The sequence below is a fragment of the Lolium perenne genome, chromosome 4 (assembly GCF_019359855.2).
Source record: "Lolium perenne isolate Kyuss_39 chromosome 4, Kyuss_2.0, whole genome shotgun sequence".
NCBI classification, from domain to species: Eukaryota; Viridiplantae; Streptophyta; class Magnoliopsida; order Poales; family Poaceae; genus Lolium; species Lolium perenne.
This window is the reverse complement of record NC_067247.2, coordinates 360,090,128-360,115,215: the sequence shown is the minus strand read 5'-3', so window position 1 is coordinate 360,115,215 and position 25,088 is coordinate 360,090,128. Positions and strand designations below refer to the sequence as shown.

General features: G+C 41.9%; 1 protein-coding gene across 1 annotated transcript; it reads right to left on the bottom strand.

The window, feature by feature from the left end:
• Positions 1 to 526: 526 nt before the first annotated feature.
• Positions 527 to 2,304, bottom strand: LOC127296827 (cysteine protease 1). The gene is made up of 2 exons (XM_051327054.2): positions 905 to 2,304; positions 527 to 788 (listed from the first exon to the last, which is right to left on the bottom strand). The coding sequence occupies exons 1-2, from the start codon at positions 2,231 to 2,233 to the stop codon at positions 672 to 674; spliced, it is 1,446 nt and encodes a 481-aa protein (XP_051183014.1). The 5' UTR covers positions 2,234 to 2,304; the 3' UTR covers positions 527 to 671.
• Between the last annotated feature and the right edge of the window lie 22,784 nt (positions 2,305 to 25,088).

The window sequence follows — 25,088 nt, the reverse complement described above, 5'->3', positions numbered from 1 at the left end:
ATATAACAAGTATGCTATTTACGGTATAACAAAGTTCAGTTTTCTGTTTTTTGTGTCGGTCATATATGGCTGTATTTTTTATTAAAAATTTGCATGGGCAAGTATCAAGGTGACATATACGCGCATGACTTATTTCAATTTTTTTGAAACATTTAAATAGTGTTTTTCAGAAAATTTAAACCAGGTCGCTGGTACCCACTTTCTACACCTTATTTTCGGTGTTGATATCAAGTATTGAAGAAGCCATACAACAAATTTTCTAAATTTGAAAGAAATTCTCCTTTTCTTTGTACCAAGAACTATTGGATTGTCTTGAATCTGCTTCGCATCTAGGAGTGGGGGTGGAAGGGGTGAATCTTTCTTTTCTTTTTTTACATTTTCTTCCCTTTATTTTATTTATTTATTTTTGGTTTGCCGGTGAGGAAATATAATGAGAACGATGGGAAAAAAGTTCACGAACAAAACGAAATAGAACGATCTATATGAATAATTAAAACTATTACAAACAATAGTTCCAGACAATTAATGTAAATCATGACTAATTCGGAGAACATAAAAGAGCTAGGAACAGAGAGAGAGATATGTGCAAAAAGTAATGGATATACAAGGAGCGCTTGGCGCCTATCCTATACGACTAACTTAGAAAAAAAAAAGGAGGGAAGACCTAGGGCCTAGATATGCAACTCGGAGAATATCGAATCCATCAGTTCTGTAATCAGCAGTTTTGAACCCCTTCTCTTGGCCGGAGTACGGACGAGCGCCTCCACGGTGTACGGGCTGTTCTTGCTCTGTCAAAGAGACATCGATACATATTAGCGACAAATCAGCTACTACGTCGACGTAAGTTGATCCCACTAAGAACATAATCGACGAGTCATAGCTTGGGTAAGTTTATAGTACGTACCTTGGAGCAAGTGCGACTCTCTTGGTTGCAGACGGGGTAGTCCGATGGGCAGCAGGTATCGCGGCCCTTGCAGCAGGTGGCGCCCTTGGCGGGGCAGCACCCCCACACGAGGCACGTCTTCCTGACGCCATGGGCGCAGCAGCAGGTGCTCCCCGCCGGGCATTTGTTGTGGCGGTCGCAGGTGACGGGCTTCGTCGGCTCCGGCGGGTTCGGCTTGGGTGTCGGGTTGGGCCCGGTCTTGACGGGGTAGGAGGCCATCATGGCGATGCCGCACTTGCCGGTGCGCGCGGTGACGTTGCGCTCCATGCGGATGTAGCCGCCCTCGCCCCAGTTCGCCCCCCACGAGTTGCGCACGATCCAATAGTCCTTGCCGTCGTCGGTCGTGTCGTATCCCACCGCCACCACGCCGTGGTCAAGCTCCGTGCCGCACCTGCCGGTGAACACCCCGGACTCGTACAGCTGAAACTCGGGCCCGCCGGCCTCGATGCCCACGCTCACGGGCTGGTGCGCCACCGCCTTCTTCAGCGACAGCTCGTCGTTCTGGGGCACGCTCTCGAAGCCGTCGATGGACACCACCGTGCGGCTCCTCTTGGCGTGGTCGCACCTGCCGTCCTTGGCCGTGTAAGGGTAGTCCTCCTCCGTGTCGATGCCGCCGTTCCGGGCGATGAAGTCGATGGCGTCCTCCATCATCCCGCCGTTGCACCCGCTGTTCTGTCCGTTCCTAGCGCACTCCACCAGCTCCTGCTCCGACAGCGTAACCAGGTCGCCGGTGACGATCTTGTTGATCCCCTCCACCGCGCCGACCGCCGAGAACGCCCAGCAGCTGCCGCACTGTCCCTGGTTCTTGACGGGCGCCACGGCGCCCTTCTCCCTCCAGTCCACCGACTTGGGCAGCGCCTCGACGCCGTCGTGGCGGTACCTCTCCCCGACGGCGAGGCCGCCGAGGCTCCTCGCGGCGGCGCCGTGGTAGGCAGCGCGGAACTCGTCGTTGGTGAGGTCCGCGAAGCGGTTCATCCCGAGGCGGAACCCGTGCGCGTCGGCGTCGGCGTTGTGGGCGTCGACGATCTTGAGGTTGTTCCAGAACGCGCGGAACCGGCGGTCGTACTCGCCGAGCGCGTTGCTGGAGCGGCCGTGCCGCGCGAGCCAGTGGTCGTACATCGCGCGCACCTCGGCCTCCGTCCGCTCTAGCCCATGGACGCCGTGCGCCGTGTTGTACGAGATGATGGACATGTCGGGTATTGTGGTGGCTGCCGCTGACGAGGCAACGGCGAAGAGGACGAAGGCTACGACCATGGCCACCACGGCCGCGGCCTTGCGGCCGCCACCCATGGTCGCGGTTTGCTTCAGATCGTGTCCAGAGTCGATCAAGAGCTGCGGATTCACGGCGAGTCGTGGTTTGGTTCGTGTTGTGTGTCTTGGAAAGGTTGGGGCGTGCCCCGGCGATCTATATAGCAGGATTGTGGTGCGGAGTCGCCATCGGATTCTACTCCAAAATTCCTAGAGTACGGGCACGCAAAGGAACTGGTTTCTATAAATGTACCAGATGCCTATGGCGTTTTCGATTTTAATTCAAATCCTGGCTCGATTCCAAGGCCCAACGGCCATCACTATCCGAATCTAACCACGATTCAGTTCCGCGCCCGTTCCGGTTTTAAAGAAAAATCTGTAATTTTAAAAAATCTAAAATATTTTAAATTTTGATCATTTTTAAGATTGTACATTTTTTTCAAAATTTGAATATTTTTCATACATGAATATATTTTAAATTTGAACATTTTTCAAATACAAACAATTTTAAATTTGAACGTATTTCAAATTTGAACATTATTTAGTTGTGAACATTTTACGAATTTGAACTATTTCAATTTGAACAACAATAAAAATAAACAAAATAAAAAGAAATCGAAAAGAAAAAGGAAAGAAAAGAGAAATAGAAATAACCGGCGAACTGGGCCGACCAGGCCGGCCCATACTGCGCGGGAGGGGGGAGGGGGAATGGTCGGTGTATAGGAATTTCCCTTCGGGTTTCCTAATACCTTGTATGCGTGTGTGCGGGAGCAGCGCACGCACACAGGGTTCCCCCACCCCCCCCATAGGCGGCTCCATGTTTGGCCGGCCCAGCCGCCCAAGAAAGGTCTTCTCCGTTTTTTTTCAATTGATTTTTGTGAAAAAAATAGGCTTGCAAAAATTAAGATTATAAAAAATGTTCTAAAGTGAAAAAGTTCAAATTTCAAGTAATTGTACGAATCCGAAATTTTCTAAAAATGTAATATGCTCAAAATTCAAAATTTTCTAAATTTGAAATTTGCTTAAGTTTCAAATTTGCACAAATTTAAAATTTGCTCAAATTTGAAATCCGTTTAAGGTTGAAAAAATGTCCAGATTTGAAAACAGTTCAAATTTAAAATGTTCAAACAATAAAAGAAACAGAAAAGGCAAAAGACCGCGGAAAATGAACCAGAACCGAGAACCAGAAAAAAAATCTGATCCAAAACCAGAAAAGCCGCGAGCGTGCAGCAACGAACGACGATCGAACGACCCAATACACACTCGCTCAAGGCCGGAGCGTCGTAACACCCGATAATTGCACCCCCCAACGGGAATTCCTATATGCCGACCAGGTCGGTGCCTGCACCGCGCCGCACACCCCGCGCGCGGTGTGGGTCGGCCCGGTTAGGCAATTTTTACTGTTTTTTCTCCTTTTTCTTTTCCTTTCCTTTTCTGCTTTTTTTCTTTTTTGTTTTCTTTTTTGTTTTTGGATTTCTTTTTCGGTGTTTCTTTTTTGTTCTCTCGTTTTTTTCTATTTAAAAATATTTTTCGAAAATTATCAAATTTGAAAAATGTTCAAGTATGATAAAATTTGAACAAATTTTGAAATTTGAACATATTTTTAATCTTGAACGAATTTTGAAATTTAAACATTTTTAAATTTGAACGAATTTCAAAAATTGAACAAATTTTTCATCTTGAACGAATTTTTTGGAAGAATTTTGAAAAATTTGAACAAATTTAATATATTGTTTTTTAAAATTTGAACGAATTTCTAAATTTGAACAAAATTTTAATTCTGAACAATTTTTGAACTATGGACGATTTCCAAATTTTGAACGAATTTAAAATCGAACGCAAAAAGAAAACAGAAATGAAAAAAAAGTTACTGGGCCGACCCACGTGCTGGGGAGGGTGTGCGGTGGGTGTACCGCACCGACCAGGTCGGTGTATATCACCCACCACACCCCCCCCCCCCCCCCCAACTCCTATACATCGCTTATTTGCGCGTGATAACAAGCATTGCTCGTGAGCCATTTTGGCCCACTGCGCGCTACGCAAAAGCAATCGAGACGGTGTACAGTTGGTTTTGGAAACATTCTAGAAGGTTCACTTTTATCTATTCGTTTATTCCTCCGTTTTTTTAAAGTTCATTTAAAAATGTTTTGAACTAAAAGTGTGTTAAAATAAATAAAAAGTCAAATTCAATTTTTGTTCTGATTTGGATTTTTTTTGAGATTCAAATTTACACAAAATCATAGTTTGATCATGTTTAAAATTTGCCCAAATTAAATTTTGCTTAGATTCAAAAAAATTATTTCAATTTAAATTTTCTCAAAATCAAATTTTGCTTAGATTTGAATTTCCTCAAAATCTAATTTTATTCAGTTTCGAATTTGCTAAAAAAATTGTATTTTGCTTAGATCCGAATTTTTTTTAAAATTTAAATTTGCTCAAAATCAAATTTTGCTTTGATTCAATTTTTTTGTTTCAATCTAAATTTGTTCAGATTCAGAAAAATGGCTGGAAATAGTGGTCAACGGAACTTGGGTCTCGGCCACAAAGAACAGGATTTGCAGCCGCTAGACTAGAGCTTAGATGTATACAAAATTAAAAATGATATTGTACTAACTTCGTTTGATCGAAAAAATAAATGGGTCAGCCCACCTGGAATCGCCTTGAGGCGATGCGTTCTCATGCACGCTTCTGAGCATGGTACAGGTGAACCCATGCCACACAGTGCACACACACCCTCTCGGTAGGTTTCGGGTCAGGTTCATCGTATGTATTATTTTGCCTATTTATTTTGGTTTTTGATGCTAAAAAGTAGGGTTTTCTGTGGGGTACTTTTGATTTTTGTATTGTTTTTTCGGGTTTCTATCAGGTTTTGGGTTCCCAAATATTTTTAGCGAACATTTTTCAAAATAAATACTTTTTTATCTAAATTTTAAAAAATCTTACATTTTAAAAATCTGAATAAATTTGAAAATCTACATGTTTTAAATCCAAATATTTTCAAAATCTGAATATTTTTGTAATCTAAACTTTACAAATTGAACATTTTTCTAAATCTGAACAATTTTCAAATCTAAACTTTTTCAAAATATAAATATTTTTGAAATAATCTCTACTACTTTAAAAAGAGGAAGCTGTTCCGTCGTCAACCACTATCCTGGTACGTCGCCTGATTCGTCACACTCCCGTCGCCTGTCGCGCATGGATCGCGTCCAAATGGCCAAATGGGCCAAGCCCAACGAATCCCACCAGGGAGTCCACCCCGTCCCCGTCCCACTCCTCCCCACTCAGTCACCCACGCCGCCATCGCGGGGATCCCTCCATCGCCGCTTCTCCGCCATCTTCGCGACGGCGACAACCTCCACGACGACTGGGCGGGCCATGGCTGTGAACCGGACGCTCGACGCGGCTGTCCTAGCCGGCGAGCTCACCGCGGTGATGCACGACACAGATGCGGTCAATCTTCTCGGGTGGCTGTGAATTGTTCACCCGTCGGTGCGTACCGCGTAGCGCGCCTCCCGCTCGGCTTCCCTGACCGACCACAGAAAAGAGCAGAGCACCAACGCAAAAATCAGCCGAGCAATATCGCGTAGCGGTCGTGCTTGCCTCCTGTGCTGGCGAGTTAGAGTTGGTGCGTGTCCATGGGGCTGGAGATCCTGGTTCAACTGTAAATCTAACCGTGGTCATTTGAACCTTTTGCATATGTGAAGGAATGCATATAGTTTTTCTTGGTTACGCTTTCGATGTCTTGCGAGTTAATCGTGCAAAGGAACCTCAAGCTCCTAGCCGTACCTCTGTCCCAGATGTAGAGAACCTCCTTGACCGAAGCATGAACAACATTGGCTTTGGCTGGGTAGAGATCAGACATGTTGAACAACATTGACTTTGGCTGGGTAGCTTATCTGCAACCTGCAGATAAGCTACTATTCTGTTCACAGCATTGGAAGTTTGCAAATCTTCTGCCCTATCATCTTTGAACTACTTCTTTTTATGCATACTAATGTTAAATGAATGTGACATGGTAGATGTACTGCAATAATTTCTGCACTGCTAATTAAATTACTCTATATATGTCATCGTTCGAAACCTTTCAACAGTAAACTCTTTTTTTTTCGCGAGAAGTAAACTCTATATAATGTTCAGTTAAAAATGCCAATTTACACACTGGGGATTTATCTTCTGTCCAATGAACTCATGATATGATGGACATATTAAGCCCAATTCTTTTGGGAAGTGTGGATAAGAGGAAGCATGACATGATCTTATGTAGCTTATGGATGATTAAGGATTTTTTTGGTATGAGCAGCTGAGCAAAACATCATTCATACTTTATTATTCACTCTGTAGTTCGAGGTACAGTGAGCCTGTTTCTTTCTTTAGAGCAACAGCCTGCCACGTGAAATCTGCACTTTTGAATCATACCGAGTAGAACTCATGTACATTTCCGCACTTCTGAATCATATCAAAGTAGAACTCTTGTACAAAGGATATTATTCTGATGCATGTGATGACTAATTAGTTCGTAAAAAACTTATGTTCCATTAATCATAAAATTGTTGATTAAGTTGCATGTTTCTGATTCCTGGTACTACTAATCAGTTAGCATAATTTTATTTTCAACAAATTCATATAATTATTGATTAGTTGGGATGTACATATGATGCCTAAAAATGATTAGTTGGCAAAATCTTGTTCAAACCCATATACTTAATGATTGATTTGAATAAGGTTAAATGGAGGATAAATTCAGACAAGAAAATATAAATAATATTCAGATATGTCCTTAACCCTGCAGTATCCTTAGTTGTTGCTCTTGTACAAATACTTTTGTGATTTCTCCATGAATCAGGTTGTGCATCCGCAAATTCTGCATTGAACTGGAAGCTTGGATAATTTTTCAGATGTTCTTTTGCTGAATAAATTGTAGATGTATTGTTAAATTTGAGTTTAGTACTGCACTCATTGAAATACATCGTAACTTAAAATATATATGTTAAATAGTTAGTTCAATTTGGTTTTCAGTTCAGTTTCACATAATTGTATCAGCAAGAAATTTCAACACAGTATGCTCGTTTGTTTAGACTGGGCATGTATGGCATTGGCATCTTATGCTTTACAGTATTGGTGCTGCTAAGCTTTTCCACTCTATTCCACACACCATCATTCAATACGATGCTCTATGTCAATTGCACATTAACCTGAGTCACTAGAATGTTCACCACCCCAGTGGCTTTTCAGATTTTGTATCCTGATCAACTTAAAAAAAACTGCATAGGTTTTGCATTAAGTGAGTCAAGCTACTGGCGTGGTGAGCACTAAGTGTTAGATGGATGCAGTTAAAGTAGCATGGTTGGTGTAAAGTTTTGTGAATATGATGTTCGTCGATATAGAGATTTGTTTCCAGTACCATCTACTCCCTCTGTCCCAACATAAGCTGCTTAACTTTATCTAGATATTGATGTACGTATACACTAAAAACATGTCTAGATACAACCATATCTTGATAAACTTGAGCAGCTTATTTTTGGAGCAGAGGGAGTATTTTTTTCCTTGCACTGCAAACTGGCAATACAATTTATACTACATCTATTTATCTTTTTCTAATGCCTAAGTTGTTATTATGTAGTTACTCTTTTATGATGAGCAAACCACTCTTTTGTGTGTATTTATACACTTCTGAACTGTTCAGTACCTTTATAGTTTCCACGACAAATCTTGCGTGAGTTAAACTATTAAAAGAAGGTGAACTATGAAAACATGTCTGATTGAATGAAATTGTAGTTCATCGTTCATCTGCTAATGTCTATATATCCTGGAGTGGTCGAAGTGCACTTGCCAATGATGTTTAAATATTTTCACGGTGGTCTGTGCATGTAACAGGAGGATAAGGTTTGTTGGTTTATGCCATCCCGCCTACATTTTTCATTTACATGGCACATGATTATAAGTTTTGCTTATTGAATTATCATCTTACAAAGCTTTGATTCTTGTGATTCCATTGATTAAACATATGCAGATGATTACATGTAACGTGGATCCAGGTGGACTCAAGGTCTATCACTCCTCTTCTGTTGGCGGAGGAGAAAAGGGGTATGCCGCCGGAGTGAGGTAATGGCAGAAGCGGTGTGGAGAGGGTGCTCATCGAGTCCAGCGGCTGGAAGGATGCTCGACGAGAGAGAAATAATAGCAGGTAAAAAAATGGGAAGCTCGACAGTGGGGAGGCAGGTGATGGGTGGCCGTGTTCCAATTTGGGTGCTTCTTTTTCTTTTTCGATAGTGTCATCGACTCAAGGGAAGTTTCATGTTAAATAAGGGTTAGAATGGAAGTTCGCCTGGGAAGGAAAATTGTGGCTTTTCAATATAAATTAATATCTTAAATGCATTTTATAACTTAAGATGGTTGCTAGAAATTATAACTTCCCAAATGCATTTTAATCGAATGTTGAATTGTATGGTTATCTTTTATATGTGTGAAATCTAAAGAAATTAAGAGATAGTAGCGTGGGCATTATAGGGTCATCTCTTTCTATGCATGTGAATTTGCATGTCTTTATGTGAGCGTAAAAAAACTATATTTTTCTCGTGGCAACGCACGGGCATTTTACTAGTATTTTCTAAAAATATAAAACAAGATAAAAGAAAAGTAAAAAGAAGAGAAAAAAGAAACAAAAAATGAGCAAGAAATGCGAACTAGGCCCACATACCTACACGGGAGATGTGGGATGTGGTTTAAACATCAACCTAGTCGTCGTATAGGATTGGTTATCGGCTTCAACTGCAACCAATCATGTGACCGGTATATATGTCGTAGTTATCGCAATGTACGACCTTATATTTTCTTTTGCAAATCACTTACATACGACAAGCAATTCCTTTATTTGTACTTACCAACATTTTTTCTTTCGTTCTTTATATCTTATATTTCTTTTATGCTTTTTTTGCTTTTTTGTTTTTTACTTTTCTTTTTAAGTCATGCTCCTTTATGGCCTATGTTTCTTTTATATTTTCTATGTTTCTTTCACTCTGCTTTCTTTCTAATTCCCCCGTTCCAAAATTAGTTTTGCATATTTGTATAACTTTGTATGTATCTATATAAATAAAATATACCTACATACATGTGGATCTAGATAAACATGTGAAACTTATTTTAGAAAGAAGAGAGTATTTTCCTTTTGCTTTCTAATTTCTTTCTTCTCCTTTTAAGTACCTTTTTTCTTTTACTTTTTTGTTCTCTTCTGTTTACCTTTTTTTCCTATATGTATAACTGTATATGTTCCTTTATTCACAAATATTTGTCACCCATATTTTAGAACTTAGTTTCACAAATTTTTTTGTTTCTTGAGGTATTTTTGTTCCCTTTGATTTTCTATTTTTAGTCAATGTCTAATGTGTTCCATTATTCAAAAAATTATTCTTTCTCCATTAAAATATTTGTTTCTAGATATATGAACTTGTGATTTTTGTTCTCGTGTATCTAAACTTTATTCCTATTGGTCTAAACTTGTGTTCCTCTTGTACTTGTGATTTTTTCCTTATATGTCTAAAGTTGGTTCATTTTTTCTTTACCCTTTCTTACCTTTTAACCAACTTTTTTACTATTTGTTTTCTACGATTTATATATTTTGTTCCTAGATGTATAACTTGTTGTTACTTTATTTGGAAATATTTATTCCTGTTCTTTCAGAAACTTAATTAGTTTCACAATTTTTTTGTTCCTTGGAGTATTTTTTTGTTCTCTCTGATGTTTTTCTTGGTTCTCCCGTGTATAATTATTTGTTCCGTTATTCCAAAAAAAAATTCATCCTTCTTACTTTACTATATTAGTTGCACTAATTTTTTTTCCAACATTGATAAAGTTTTGTTCTAGATAGTTTATATTTTTGTTCTAGCAGGAGTCTTTTTGTTTCTTTAATAATCATGATTTCATCAACATGTGTTTATTTTTTTTACGTATCCATTTTGTTTTGTTCCTCTTCCACCTGTGTTTTTCTTGTTGCAACTTCTACACTTTTGTTCCTCCCATTTTAATGATTTGTTCCATGGATGCCATTTTTTTATCTCACTCATCTTGGTTTTCTTTGCACACGTGATTTGTTCAAGGTCCGTATATTTTTTTGTCCCACTTTTTCTATAATTTTGATTCGGTTTGTTCCTTCTCGGTATAAATTTTTGCTTGACGGGTACCACAATAATTAAAGTTTTGGAATTGTTGTTCCTCAAGGGCTAAATTTTCATTCCATGGTCCACATATGCTAAATTTGTGCTCCACATGTAAAAGCAATTGTTCTACTGGGTGGTGAACTTTTTGTTCCTTCTTGTCCATATTTTTCCAAGCAGCTAAATTTTTCCAATTATTCGGATTCATAGTCATGATTATTTCTGCACATGCTAAATTTTATGTTCATAGTCTTGTAAATATGTTCCATGAACATAATTTTTTTTGCACATTTCTCTATTTTTTTTACTTTTTTTTCTTAATCACAGCGACATGCTCAATGTCACCTAGACGGCATGGTCACCATAGAGTAAATTTGATGAAGTTTGTAGAACTCGATCTGTAGCATGTACATGTCTTCTTGGGACCGATCACAACTTATGATGGGAGTTGGTTGCCAAAAAAAGTTGGTTGCCTTAAAGCCTCCGCTTGGCACTAGATGGGTTGTGTTGGGTGACTTCAATCAAATTCACCATGCTAAAGACAAAAACAACCTTAACATTAATATGAGTCATATGGCGAAATTCCGGGCTGCCCTTCACTCTTGCGAGCTCAATGAGATCCACCTCCAAAATCGCAAGTTCACTTAGTCCAATGAGCGCGAACTTCCTGCAATGAGAAAAATCGACGCCGTATTTTGCAATGAAGATTGGGACACTAGCCATTATGATCACATCCTCCACACCCTCTCCTCGTCGCTCTCCGACCATTGTCCTCTCCTCCTTGCTAGTTGCCGAGGACCTAAGAAGCCTTTCAATTCCAGATTTGAAGAGTTTTTTTTGGATGAATATGCCCGGTTTAATAGATGTTGTCAAGAATGCTTGGAACGATCCTTGCTTGCACACGGACCCCTACCACATCCTCCAACACAAACTCCTCCACACCGTAAGACGCCTTAAAGCTTGGAGAAACAACCTCTTCTCCAACCATAAGATCCACTTCCATATGGCTCTCTTGGTCATTCAACATCTTGACTTGGCGATGGAGTCTAGGACCCTTTCCCCGGATGAACGTGACCTCCGGGCTCGCCATAAAAAGAATCATTGGCCTTGAGGCTTTGGAGAGAACACATAAGAAGCAAATGGTGAGAATCAATAATCTCAAGGAGGGTGATGCCAACACTAATTTCTTCCATAGAAAGGCAAGCACTAGAAGCAGGGAAAAACTCAATTTTGAAACTTCGTCACAACATTGGATGGGCGACCTCACATGTTGGTAAGCACACTATTGTCCACCATCACTTCAAGGCTACAATCAGAAATAGAGAGCATAGCACTCTCTCCTTCAACTGGGAGTCCCTCAACCGTCCCTCGCACAACTTTGCGGGCTTGGATGACCCTTTCTTCTAAGAGAAGGTTAAAGCGGCAATTTCAAACTTGCCTTCTAACAAAGCTTCGGGGTCGGATGGCTTCAATGTTAAATACTAGGCCTCTTGTTGGGAAATCATCAAAGTGGATATCATGGTGGTTGTGCATCGCTTCTCCGATCTTCGGACTTCTAACCTACATTGGCTCAACTCCGCGAACATCTCCTTGTTCCCGAAAAGGATGGGGCGGAAGACATCTCTGATTCCCTCCCTATTAGCCTCATTCATGGATTCGCTAAGATTGTAGCCAAAATTCTCACCACCCGGCTCGCCCCTCGCATGAAGGAGATTGTATCTATTACCCAAAGTGCCTTCATCAAGTTTAGGAGCATCCATGATAATTTTATGTTCGTCCGGAACTATGCTAGATGGCTTCACAGAAGGAAGAAGCCTTCTCTTCTGTTCAAAATTGATATCAAGAAGGCCTTCGACTCGGTCTGATCGATGGGGTTACCTCCTTGAGCATCTTCAACGGTTGCTTTCAACCTTGTTTCCGCAACTGGATCTCCGCCCTCCTTTGCTCTTCTTCTTCGTGAGTCCTCCTAAATGGAATCCCCGTAGATCCTATCACTCATGGTCGTGGTCTTCGCCAAGGAGACCCCTATCCTGGTTTTTATTCGACATCACCGTTGATCCGCTACAGCGCATCATTGAAATCGCCACCACCCAAGGGAGGTTGCGCCTCCTTGCTGGCAAAGGAGCTCACTTTCACACATCGCTTTATGTGGATGATGCCGCCATTTTTGTGGCCCCATTCAAGAATGATGTTACAAACCTCGCAAACATCCTTACCAATTTTGGCAACATCACCGGTCTCCACACTAACTTCCATAAGAGCTTGGTTGCTCCCATACGTTGCAACGACATAGACCTCAACGATATTAGTTCCGACCTTCTAGCCACCATTGTCTCCTTTACGCTGAAGTATCTTGGCCTCCCCTTGCCATAAAGAGAATGAAACATATTCACCTATAATATACTGAGGAAAAGACCGCCGACCATCTCTCCCCTTGGCAAGGAAAATCTTTCAACATTGCGGGCCGGACTGCGTTGACCAAGTTCGTGCTCACTTCCCAAGCCATCTACCTCCTCACAGATCTCGACGGAGTTTCTTCAAGCTCTCCAAAAGATTATCCGAGATTGGCTTTGGGCGGGTACCGACACGGTGTTCGGTGGCAAATGAAAAGTTAATTGGACCATTGTTTGCCACCCCACCAAGATTGGTGGTCTTGGTGTCCTCAACTTGGAGGTTTTCCCTAGATCTTTGCGCCTTCGTTGGCCATGACTGGAATGAAATGAGCCGGATATACCATTGGTTGGGACCGAGATCCCTTGTAATGATGATGACATGGATTTCTTCTATGCTCTTATGAAGGTCACAATCGGAGAAGGGAGGAAGGCTTGTTTTGGAACTCTCCTTGGGAGGATGGGCTTGCCCCTAAATTTCTTGCACCCTCCATCTTCGCTATCTCTAAGAGGAAGAAATGGTTGGTTCGGAATGCCCTTCTTGGCAAAGCTTGGGTTGCCCAAATTGACCTCTCTAATGGTCCCAAAACCACCCACATACAGGAGTTCGTGCGGCTTTGGCGCTTAACTTCTACTTTGCGGCTCAATGACGAGGTCCGCGACTTCATTATATGGAAGGTATCTACTTCGGGTTGATACTCATCGGCCTCCGCTTACAAGGCACACTTCGCTGGATCGACGGTCTCTACTATGAATGTCACCATTTGGAAAGTTTGGGCCCCTCCAAAGTGCAAATTCTTCTCGGCTCATTCTGCAAAACCGGCTGTGAACGGAGGACCGCTTGCATATACGTGGGTGGCCTAATTGCGGTAATTATTTGCTTTGCAACAGAACCCCCCAAAACGGTTGCCCATCTTCTGTTCAAATGTAGGTACTCCAGGAGGGTTTGGTCCATGGTCAAGGATTGGCTTGGGCTTCACGATTTCGAGCATTCGGATTGGGACAACTTCAAGGACGTCAAGACTTGGTGGCTGCATATTGTCCATGCGCACCCCGGTAGAAGGAAAGCTGTCGCCTCTCTCGTCATGCTTGTTTCTTGGGAACTTTGGACCGAGCGGAATGCTAGAGTCTTCAAGCACACTGATACGCGTGAAGCACACGCCCGTTGGGAACCCCAAGAGGAAGGTGTGATGCGTACAACAGCAAGTTTTCCCTCAGTAAGAAACCAAGGTTATCGAACCAGTAGGAGTCAAGGAGCACGTGAAGGTTGTTGGCGAAGGAGTGTAGTGCGGCGCAACACCAGGGATTCCGGCGCCAACGTGGAACCTGCACAACACAATCCAAATACTTTGCCCCAACTTAACAGTGAGGTTGTCAATCTCACCGGCTTGTTGTAACAAAGGATTAAATGTATGGTGTGGAAAATGATGTTTGTATGCGAAGAACAGTAAAGAACAATGTTTGCAGTAGATTGTATTCAGATGTAAAAGAATGGACCGGGTCCACAGTTCACTAGTGGTGTCTCTCCAATAAGAAATAGCATGTTGGGTGAACAAATTACAGTTGGGAAGTTGACAAATAAAGAGGGCATAAAAATGCACATACATATCATGATGAGTAGTGTGAAATTCAATTGGGCATTACGACAAAGTACATAGACCGCTATCCAGCATGCATCTATGCCTAAAAAGTCCACCTTCAGGTTAGTATCCGCACCCCTTCCAGTATTAAGTTGCAAACAACAGACAATTGCATTAAGTATGATGCGTAATGTAATCAACACAAATATCCTTAGACAAAGCATTGATGTTTTATCCCTAGTGGCAACAGCATATCCACAACCTTAGAACTTTCTCACATCGTCCTGCATTTAATGGAGGCATGAACCCACTATCGAGCATAAATACTCCCTCTTGGAGTTACAAGTATCAACTTGGCCAGAGCCTCTACTAGCAACGGAGAGCATGCAAGATCATAAACAACATATATATGATAGATTGATAATCAACTTGACATAGTATTTCATATTCATCGGATCCCAACAAACACAACATGTAGCATTACAAATAGATGATCTTGATCATGATAGGCAGCTCACAAGATCTAACATGATGGCACAATGAGGAGAAGACAACCATCTAGCTACTGCTATGGACCCATAGTCCAGAGGTGAACTACTCACACATTAATCCGGAGGCGATCATCGCGATGAAGAGTCCTCCGGCAGATGATTCCCCTCTCCGGTAGGGTGCCGGAGGCAATCTCCTGAATCCCCCGAGATGGGATTGGCGGCGGCGGCGTCTCCGGAAGGTTTTCCGTATCGTGGCTCTCGGTACTGGGGTTTTCGCGACGAAGGCTTTAAGTAGGCGGAAGGACAGCGTTGGAGGGCTGACGAGGGGCCCACACACTAGAGCGGCGCGGGCCCCTTCTTGGCCGTGCGGCCCTAGCGTGGCGGCACCTCGTGGCCCCAATTCGTATCCTCTTCGGTCTTCTGGAAGCTTCGTGGAAAAATAAGACCCTGGGCGTTGATTTCGTCCAATTCCGAGAATATTTCCTTTGTAGGATTTCTGAAACCAAAAACAGCAGAAAACAGCAACTGGCTCTTCGGCATCTCGTCAATAGGTTAGTGCCGGAAAATGCATAATAATGATGTAAAGTGTGTATAAAACATGTGAGTATCATCATAAAAGTAGCATGGAACATAAGAAATTATAGATACGTTTGAGACGTATCAAGCATCCCCAAGCTTAGTTCCTACTCGCCCTCGAGTAGGTAAACGATAACAAAGATAATTTCTGAAGTGACATGCTATCATAATCTTGATCAATACTATTGTAAAGCATATGTAATGAATGAAGTGATTCGAAGCAATGGTAAAGACAATGATTAAACAACTGAATCATATAGAAAAGACTTCTCATGAATAGTACTTTCAAGACAAGCATCAATAAGTCTTGCATAGGAGTTAACTCATAAAGCAATAGATTCTTAGTACTCCCTCCGTCCCAGTTCGCAAGGCAAATTTCCAAAAAATATTTGTCCCAAAATCCCTCACCTCCTAGGCACATTTTGCATTTAATGTGGGAGTAAACTAATTCATTTTTGCATGCAAACACTCCTCTTTTCATCTCCCACCACACACTAGTACTCCATGCATGTGAAACCACCACGCACTAGTACTTCATGCATGTAGAAATCTTGGCCAATGAGATTTCACCTTGGGCCAAGATATTGGCAAATTTTGCCCTGCGAACTGGGACGGATGGAGTAGAAAGTTTTGAAGCAACACAAAGGAAGATATAAGTTTCAGCGGTTGCTTTCAACTTCAACATGTATATCTCATGGATAATTGTCAACACAAAGTAATATGATGAATGCAAATAAGCAAGTATGTAGGAATCAATGCATAGTTAACACAAGTGTTTGCTTCTAAGATAGAAAGAAGTAGGTAAACTGACTCAACATAAAAGTAAAAGAAAGGCCCTTCGCAGAGGGAAGCATGGATAAAATCATGTGCTAGAGCTTTTCAAGTTTTGAAATCATATAGAGAGCATAAAAGTAAAGTTTTGAGAGGTGTTTGTTGTTGTCAACGAATGGTACTGGGCACTCTAACCCCCTTGCCAAACAGACTTTCAAAGAGCGGCTCCCATGAAGGACGTTATCTCTACCACCAAGGTAGATCATCCCTCTTCTCGTTTGTTTACACATGTACTTTAGTTTAGCTTATTTTTATTTTTGGGTGACACTCCTTCCAACCTTTGCTTTCTCAAGCCATGGCTAACCGAATCCTCGGGTGCCTTCCAACATTCACATACCATGAAGGAGTGTCTATTTATTTTAGTTTTATTTAGAGATGACACTCCTCCCCACCTTTACTTTCTCAAGCCATGGCTAACCGAATCCTCGGGTGCCTTCCAACATTTCACATACCATGGATCCGGATGGCAATGGGTACCCGCCACCCGTTAACCCGTCGGGTACCCGTATCAAATGGAGGAGGGTATGGGGAGAAAAAAAACCCATGGGTCTGCTAATGGTATAATATATGACCCAGTGGGTCTGGTGGAGGCGGGTATGGAGGTCTGAAACCCATACCCATTAACCCGTTAACCCGCCTCAGTTAGATGGAGCCCACTTTTCATTGAGAAAATGAAAACCCTAAGTCCCTAACTCACCCGACCGGCCACCCCCATCTCATTTCCATCCCCCAAATCCCAATTCCACTTCCACCCGCGCCGCCTCCCAGAGTCCCAGGTCCCAACTCCCAACCTTCTCTCGCGCGGTCGCGCCGCCGCCGCCTGCTCCTCCCTCCGGCAAACTCCCCTGCCACCGCTGCTATGGACACCGAACAGGTCGACATTGGGGAGGGGAAGGAAGCTGCAGCCCCAGCGCCGCCGGGGAGCGGGGCACGTCTTGGTTTCCTCCTCGGCGTGAACCCGTCGCGGTCGACATCCGGAGCAGGGCCGCGCGCCGGTTTGCCGCCGTTTGCCGCGGGAACAGGGGCCGGGACCACTCGGAAGCGAGGTCGGCTACCTTCCTCCGACGTCGGCGGGTAGGCCCAGAACAAGGGGAAGCGGAAGAAGGGGACACAAGCCGCCGGCGATGCGCAGAAGGAGATATCTCCATGGTATGGTATCAAATTCTGTGATGAATTTGAAGTGCATATGTTGTTCTATACTGTAATTTGCTGTGATGAATTAGAAGTGTACTGCTAGCATATGAAATTATGAAGTGTACTGCTAGCATATGAAATTATGAAGTGTACTGCTAGCATATGAAATTATGAATACTGCAATTTGCTCATGGTACATGGACTTGGTAGTGTACCGCTAGAATATGAGGTTGGTACTAATATGTAATCTGCTAGCATACTTGTTTTTAATTTGCTCATGTAATCTGCTAGAGTATGAGATACTTTTGTTTTTAATATTGTAGCTGCTGGTTACTATTGTTTGCTTATGAGATACTAGTATTTTTTGATATTGTAGCTGCTGGATAGTATTGTTTTTAATATTGCAGCTGCTGTTTACTATTGTTTGCTTGCTGCTTGTGATAATACTAATATGCTAGCACTTGTTTTTTGTTTAGTGAAACAAGGACAAGCTGTAGTAGTCAAGCTCCAGCTGAATCTGTCAACGAAATATCTGATGATGAAGTTGAGGAAGTGCCTGTTGTTGCTACAAGGAGGCTCACATCTGATGTATGGCTCGAGATGTCAAAGAAGATGGTGCGTGGAAAGCCTACTGCCATATGCAACTACTGTCACAAGGAACTAACTGCAGGAGCCAAGAGTGGCACTTCACATCTACGTGACCATCTGAAGATATGTACTCAAAGGATGTTGAAGTTGAGGTCCACTTCTGGAAAATCAATGTGTCAGTCTCAGTTGAGGATGACTGCTCAAGCTGAAGGGAAGGTCAATGTAGAGAGCTATACCTTTGATCAAGAAACTTGTAGAGAAGAGCTTGGCGACATGATAGTGCTGCATGACTACCCATTGAGTATCGTCGACCATGCTGGATTTAGGAGGTTTGTTCATGCATTGCAGCCACTCTTCAAGCTGCATACAAGGAATACTATCAGGTATAGCTCTCTACATGATGATTGTTTGGTGCATGATGATTGTTAACCTTACCTTGTGTTAATGAATCTTGTTTTGTGTTGTTTTGTAGGAAGGATATAATAGGTCGGCATGACAAGGAAAAATTAAAGGCAATCGAGTACATGAGTATGCTGCAATCAAGGGTGGCTGTCACCATTGATATGTGGACAGCTGACAACCAAAAGAAGGGCTACATGGCTGTTACAGGCCATTTCATTGATGAATCATGGAAGCTGCGAAGCATTCTTATGGGGTATGTATTGCTCTCTACTCTCTGCGAATTGTTCTCTTTACATGGCTCAATTGTTCTTATTGGGTATGTATGCTTATTGCAGGTTTATATATGTGTCGGCACCGCATACCGGAGATGTTATAGCCGAAGAGCTCCATGAAACCTTGATGCAATGGAACTTGGATGAGAAACTATTGACCGTGACAGTTGACAACTGCACTTCAAATGACAAGGCGGTTGACCTTATGATCTCCAAGATAGGGAAGTCCAAGCTGCTCTTACAAGGTACAATGCTTCACATGCGCTGTTGTGCTCATATTCTAAATCTGATAGTAAAGGATGGCTTAGATGTGATGAAATCTGCTATACACAATATTAGAGAGAGTGTTGCATATTGGACTGCCACACCAAAGAGAGTTGAGAAATTTGAAGAGATGGATAAGTATAAGAAGGTAAAATCACAAAGAAGTTGAGATTAGATTGTAAGACTAGGTGGAATTCAGTTTTCGTCATGCTTGACATAGCTTTGCCTTATGTCACTGCCAATGTTTTCTTTCCTAAGATCTGTGAAATCAAGATGAGAATTAGGCAGTGGGCAACCTCTACTGATCTATGTATCCAAGAGATGTCCAATAACATGATAGACAAATTTGATAAATATTGGACACATATCCAAGGGCTAATGGGCATAGCTACACTCCTTGATCCTAGATATAAGAAGCATATGCTGGTAGCATGTTTTGCAATGCTCCATGGTGTTACCTCAACCTCTTACGAATGCACTGAAAAGGTAGATTCGGTTGTTGCTGATCTCCATCGATTAATTGAGGAGTATGAGCTGGATGGAGATGAATATCAACAACAAGAAGAATGCTCCTTGTCTGAAAAGCCAGCCCCTGCCATTATGTCTTTCTTCCATGATATTGTAGCACAACAAAAGCCTGCAGCAGCTAGACTTCAAGGTGAGATAGAGCATTACTTGTCTGATGACGTGGTGCCATATACTGAAACGTTCAATGTGTTGGATTGGTGGAAAGTGGCTGGCACAAGGTACCCTACACTAAGAAAGGTGGCAAAAGATATTTTTGCTATTCCAATCACCAGTGTTGCTTCAGAATCTGCATTTAGCACAAGTGGCAGAATAGTGAATGAACATAGGAGCCGCCTCACTTCTCACATGCTTGAGGTTCTGATGTGCTATCAAGATTGGCTTAGGAACAAGTATAAAGGTGAGAAAATGATGCATTTTTTAAACATATGTCTCTACTCTCTACTCTATAATGTCTCTTCCAACTAATGCTTCTAACCTGTCTTACTCGCATGGAAAATCTATATTTTGCAGATGCTCATTTGGGTGAACAAAGCTTCTGGTCTTGTCTTCAAGACATACAAGAAGAGGTTAGTATGTTCCGTTTGTTCTAGCATGCAAACTATATGAATTCAATGATAAACAATAAATTAACTCACTCTTGTTTCTGTGTACCATAGGATTCAGAGATAACCTTTGTATGATTGCTGGATGGAGATGGAAGCATGCTGCTTCCTTGCTGGAATGATTGATGGAAGCATGCTGCTACCTTTGTATCTTTGTATGATTTCTGGTCTTGTCTTCAAGACATACATGTTGCTGCCTTGCTGGAATGATTGATGGATCGAGATGGAAGCATGCTTCATTTGAAACTGTTATGAATTGATGTTGTTCTAAGACTATTTGTATCCTGGACCTAGTTTGTGTTGTGGTTGTAACTTGTAACACATGTCCTGTACTCCGTTCCAGTCCCCTGACCTGTTCCGTTTCATGTCCTATTTGGTTCCTGTATTGTGTGAAACTATTGTGTGAATTTGTAGGGAACTCTTTGTTGTCAACATGTTGCTGTACTAAATATTTGTTGTCAATATCCTGTTGTTCTAGGACTATTTGTATATAGTTGCTATCAAAATTGATCTGTATGTATACTACTATAGTTGCTGTCAATTTTTTTGCTATATTGTTGAATTTTGCTGCACTGGCGGGTCTCCACCGGGTCGCGGGTACCCGTCACGGGGCGGGTATGGTGGAGATCTTGACCCACCGGCGGGTATGGAGGCGGGTGGTGGTGGTGGGGAGAGGTGGCCGGGGCGGGTATGGAGGTGCCATACCCGCCTCCATACCCGGCGGGTGCCATCCGGAACCATGGAGGAGTGTCTATTTGCAAAATTAAGTTGCTTACTGACGAATCAGAGCAAAACATGTGAAGAGAATTATTAATGAAAGTTAATTAATCGGGGCTGGGAACCCCATTGCCAGCTCTTTTTGCAAAATTATTGGATAAGCGGATGAAGCCACTAGTCCATTGGTGAAAGTCTGCCCAACAAGATTGAAAGATAAAACACCACATACTTCCTCATGAGCTATAAAACATTGACACAAATAAGAGATAATAACTTTTGAATTGTTTAAAGGTAGCACACGAAGTATTTACTTGGAATGGCAGAAAAATACCATGTAGTAGGTAGGTATGGTGGACACAAATGGCATAGTTTTTGGCTCAAGGATTTGGATGCACGAGAAGTATTCCCTCTCAGTACAAGGCTTAGGCTAGCAAGGTTATTTGAAGCAAACACAAGTATGAACCAGTACAGCAAAACTTACATAAGAACATATTGCAAGAATTATAAGACTCTACACTATCTTCCTTGTTGTTCAAACCCTCACCAGAAAATATCTAGACTTTAGAGAGACCAATCATGCAAACCAAATGTCAACAAGCTCTACAGTATTTCTTCATTAATAGGTGCAAAGTACATGATGCAAGAGCTTAAACATGATCTATTTGAGCACAACAATTGCCAAGTATCAAATTATTTAAGACATTATACCAATTACCACATGTAGCATTTTTTGTTTCCAACCATATAACAATTAACGAAGCAGTTTCAACCTTCGCCATGAACATTAAGAGTAAAGCTAAGAACACATTTGTTCATATGCAACAGCGGAGCGTGTCTCTCTCCCACACAAAGAATGTTAGGATCCGATTTTATTCAAACAAAAACAAAAACATACAGACGCTCCAAGTAAAGCACATAAGATGTGACGGAATAAAAATATAGTTTCACTAGAGGTGACCTGATAGGTGTTCGATGAAGAAGGGATGCCTTGGGCATCCCCAAGCTTAGATGCTTGAGTATTCTTAAAATATGCAGGGATGAACCACGGGGGCATCCCCAAGCTTAGACTTTTCACTCTTCTTGATCATATTGTATCACCCTCCTCTCTTGATCATTGAAAACTTCTTCCACACAAAACTCAAAACAAACTCATTAGAGAGTTAGTGCATAATCAAAAATTCACATATTCAGAGGTGACATAATCATTCTTAACACTTCTGGACATTGCACAAAGCTACTGAAAGTTAATGGAACAAAGAAATCCATCAAACATAGCAAAACAGGCAATGCGAAATAAAAGGCAGAATCTGTCAAAACAGAACAGTCCGTAAAGACGAATTTTTCTGGAGCACTTAACTTGCTCAGATGAAAATGCTCAAATTGAATGAAAGTTGCGTACATATCTGAGGATCACGCACGTAAATTGGCAGATTTTTCTGAGTTACCTACAGAGAATACTACTCAAATTCGTGACAGCAAGAAATCTGTTTCTGCGCAGTAATCCAAATCTAGTATTATCTTTACTATCAAAGACTTTACTTGGCACAACAATGCAATAAAATAAAGATAAGAAGAGGTTGCTACAGTAGTAACAACTTCCAAGACTCAAACATAAAACAAAAGTACAGAAGTAAAATAATGGGTTGTCTCCCATAAGCGCTTTTCTTTAACGCCTTTCAGCTAGGCGCAGAAAGTGTGAATCAAGTAACATCAAGAGATGAAGCATCAACAGAGGGGTTCGGAGTTTCCTCAACTATGCATTGTATCTGGTCTATGTAAGTAACTCCTCTTTGTACGCTTTTAGGCTTACTATTCTCATCAAACAAATTTTCAGGAACAAGCCAAGCATAGTTATTTTCTAGAGATTCATGCATTCCTAGGAGCTTACTAGGTATCGGTACTTTAATCTCCCCACCATCATTAACATTATTAGTGTACCTTATTCTATCCATGTCCATCTTTTCAAGTGCTCTTGCAAAATCGGTGAACAAACCAAGCCTCTTGTGCTTAATAAAAACTTTTCTAGCTTCTTTAGCTATATCTTCAAATTCTCTAAGAAGGACTTTTAAAACAAAATCTCTCTTTTCTCCCATCTCCATATCAGAAAGTGTAAGAAACATATGTTGCATTATGGGATTGAGATTAACAAATCTAGTTTCCAACATGTGTACCAAACAGGCAGAAGCACTTTCATAAGTACGGACAGCTTTTACCAAGGGTATATCTTCAAAATCTTCATCCATACTAACATGGGTGAAAAATGCTTCTATATTATCTCTTCCAATGATAGACCCTTGTCCTACCGGTATATTTTTCAGAGTGAACTTAGGAGGAAACATGATGAAATAAACAAAAGGGTAAATAAAGTAAATGCAAGTAACTAATTTTTTTGTGTTTTTAATATGGAGAACGCAAACAAGACAGTAAATAAAGTAAATGCAAGTAACTAATTTTTTTTGTATTTTGATATAAGAAAGCAAACAAAGCAGTAAAATAAAATAAAGTAAAGCAAGACAAAAACAAAGTAAAGAGATTGGAAGTGGAAGACTCCCCTTGCAGCGTGTTTTGATCTCCCCAGCAACGGCGCCAGAAAACTGTTGTTGGCGTGCAGTTGACGTGGGAGTTAGAAATCTCTATGGTGTAATTTTCCTTCACGTCCCCGGCAACGGCGCCAGAAAACAGTCTTGATACGCGTGAAGCACACGCCCATTGGGAACCCCAAGAGGAAGGTGTGATGCGTACAACAGCAAGTTTTCCCTCAGTAAGAAACCAAGGTTATCGAACCAGTAGGAGTCAACGAGCACGCGAAGGTTGTTGGCGGAGGAGTGTAGTGCGGCGCAACACCAGGGATTCCGGCGCCAACGTGGAACCTGCACAACACAATCCAAATACTTTGCCCCAACTTAACAGTGAGGTTGTCAATCTCACCGGCTTGCTGTAACAAAGGATTAAATGTATGGTGTGGAAAATGATGTTTGTATGCGAAGAACAGTAAAAAACAATGTTTTGCAGTAGATTGTATTCATATGTAAAAGAATGGACCGGGGTCCATAGTTCACTAGTGGTGTCCCTCCAATAAGAAATAGCATGTTGGGTGAACAAATTACACTTGGGCAATTGACAAATAAAGAGGGCATAATAATGCACATACATATCATGATGAGTAGTGTGAAATTCAATTGGGCATTACGACAAAGTACATAGACCGCTATCCAGCATGCATCTATGCCTAAAAAGTCCACCTTCAGGTTAGCATCCGCACCCCTTCCAGTATTAAGTTGCAAACAACAGACAATTGCATTAAGTATGGTGCGTAATGTAATCAACACAAATATCCTTAGACAAAGCATTGATGTTTTATCCCTAGTGGCAACAGCACATCCACAACCTTAGAACTTTCTCACACGTCCTGCATTTAATGGAGGCATGAACCCACTATCGAGCATAAATACTCCCTCTTCGAGTTACAAGTATCAACTTGGCCAGAGCCTCTACTAGCAACGGAGAGCATGCAAGATCATAAACAACACATATATGATAGATTGATAATCAACTTGACATAGTATTCCATATTCATCGGATCCCAACAAACACAACATGTAGCATTACAAATAGATGATCTTGATCATGATAGGCAGCTCACAAGATCTAACATGATGGCACAATGAGGAGAAGACAACCATCTAGCTACTGCTATGGACCCATAGTCTAGGGGTGAACTACTCACAATCAATCTGGAGGCGATCATGGCGATGAAGAGTCCTCCGGGAGATGATTCCCCTCTCCGGCAGGGTGCCGGAGGCGATCTCCTGAATCCCCCGAGATGGGATTGGCGGCGGCGGCGTCTCTGGAAGGTTTTTTGTATCGTGGCTCTCGATACTGGGGTTTTCGCGATGAAGGCTTTCAATAGGCGGAAGGGCAGCGTTGGAGGGCTGACGAGGGGCCCACACACTAGGGCGGCGCGGGCCCCTTCTTGGCCGCGCGGCCCTAGCGTGGCGGCGCCTCGTGGCCCCACTTCGTATCCTCTTTGGTCTTCTGGAAGCTTCGTGGAAAAATAAGACCCTGGGCGTTGATTTCGTCCAATTCCGAGAATATTTCCTTTGTAGGATTTACGAAACCAAAAACTGCTGAAAACAGCAACTGGCTCTTCGGCATCTCGTCAATAGGTTAGTGCCGGAAAATGCATAATAATGATGTAAAGTGTGTATAAAACATGTGAGTATCATCATAAAAGTAGCATGGAACATAAGAAATTATAGATACGTTTGAGACGTATCACACACGAGCTCCATGGCTACGGCAACTCTGGACCGCATCAAGTTTGAAGCTAGATCTTGGTCCTTTGCTTTTCTTTATCAATGAATTAAGG

Bases quoted from the DNA above. Each gene is read 5' to 3' on its own strand.
- LOC127296827 (XM_051327054.2), bottom strand. From the start codon at position 2,233: ATGGGTGGCGGCCGCAAGGCCGCGGCCGTGGTGGCCATGGTCGTAGCC. The intron at 789-904 runs GTACGTACTATA...TCTCTTTGACAG, and splicing joins AGAGTCGCACTTGCTCCAAG to AGCAAGAACAGCCCGTACAC.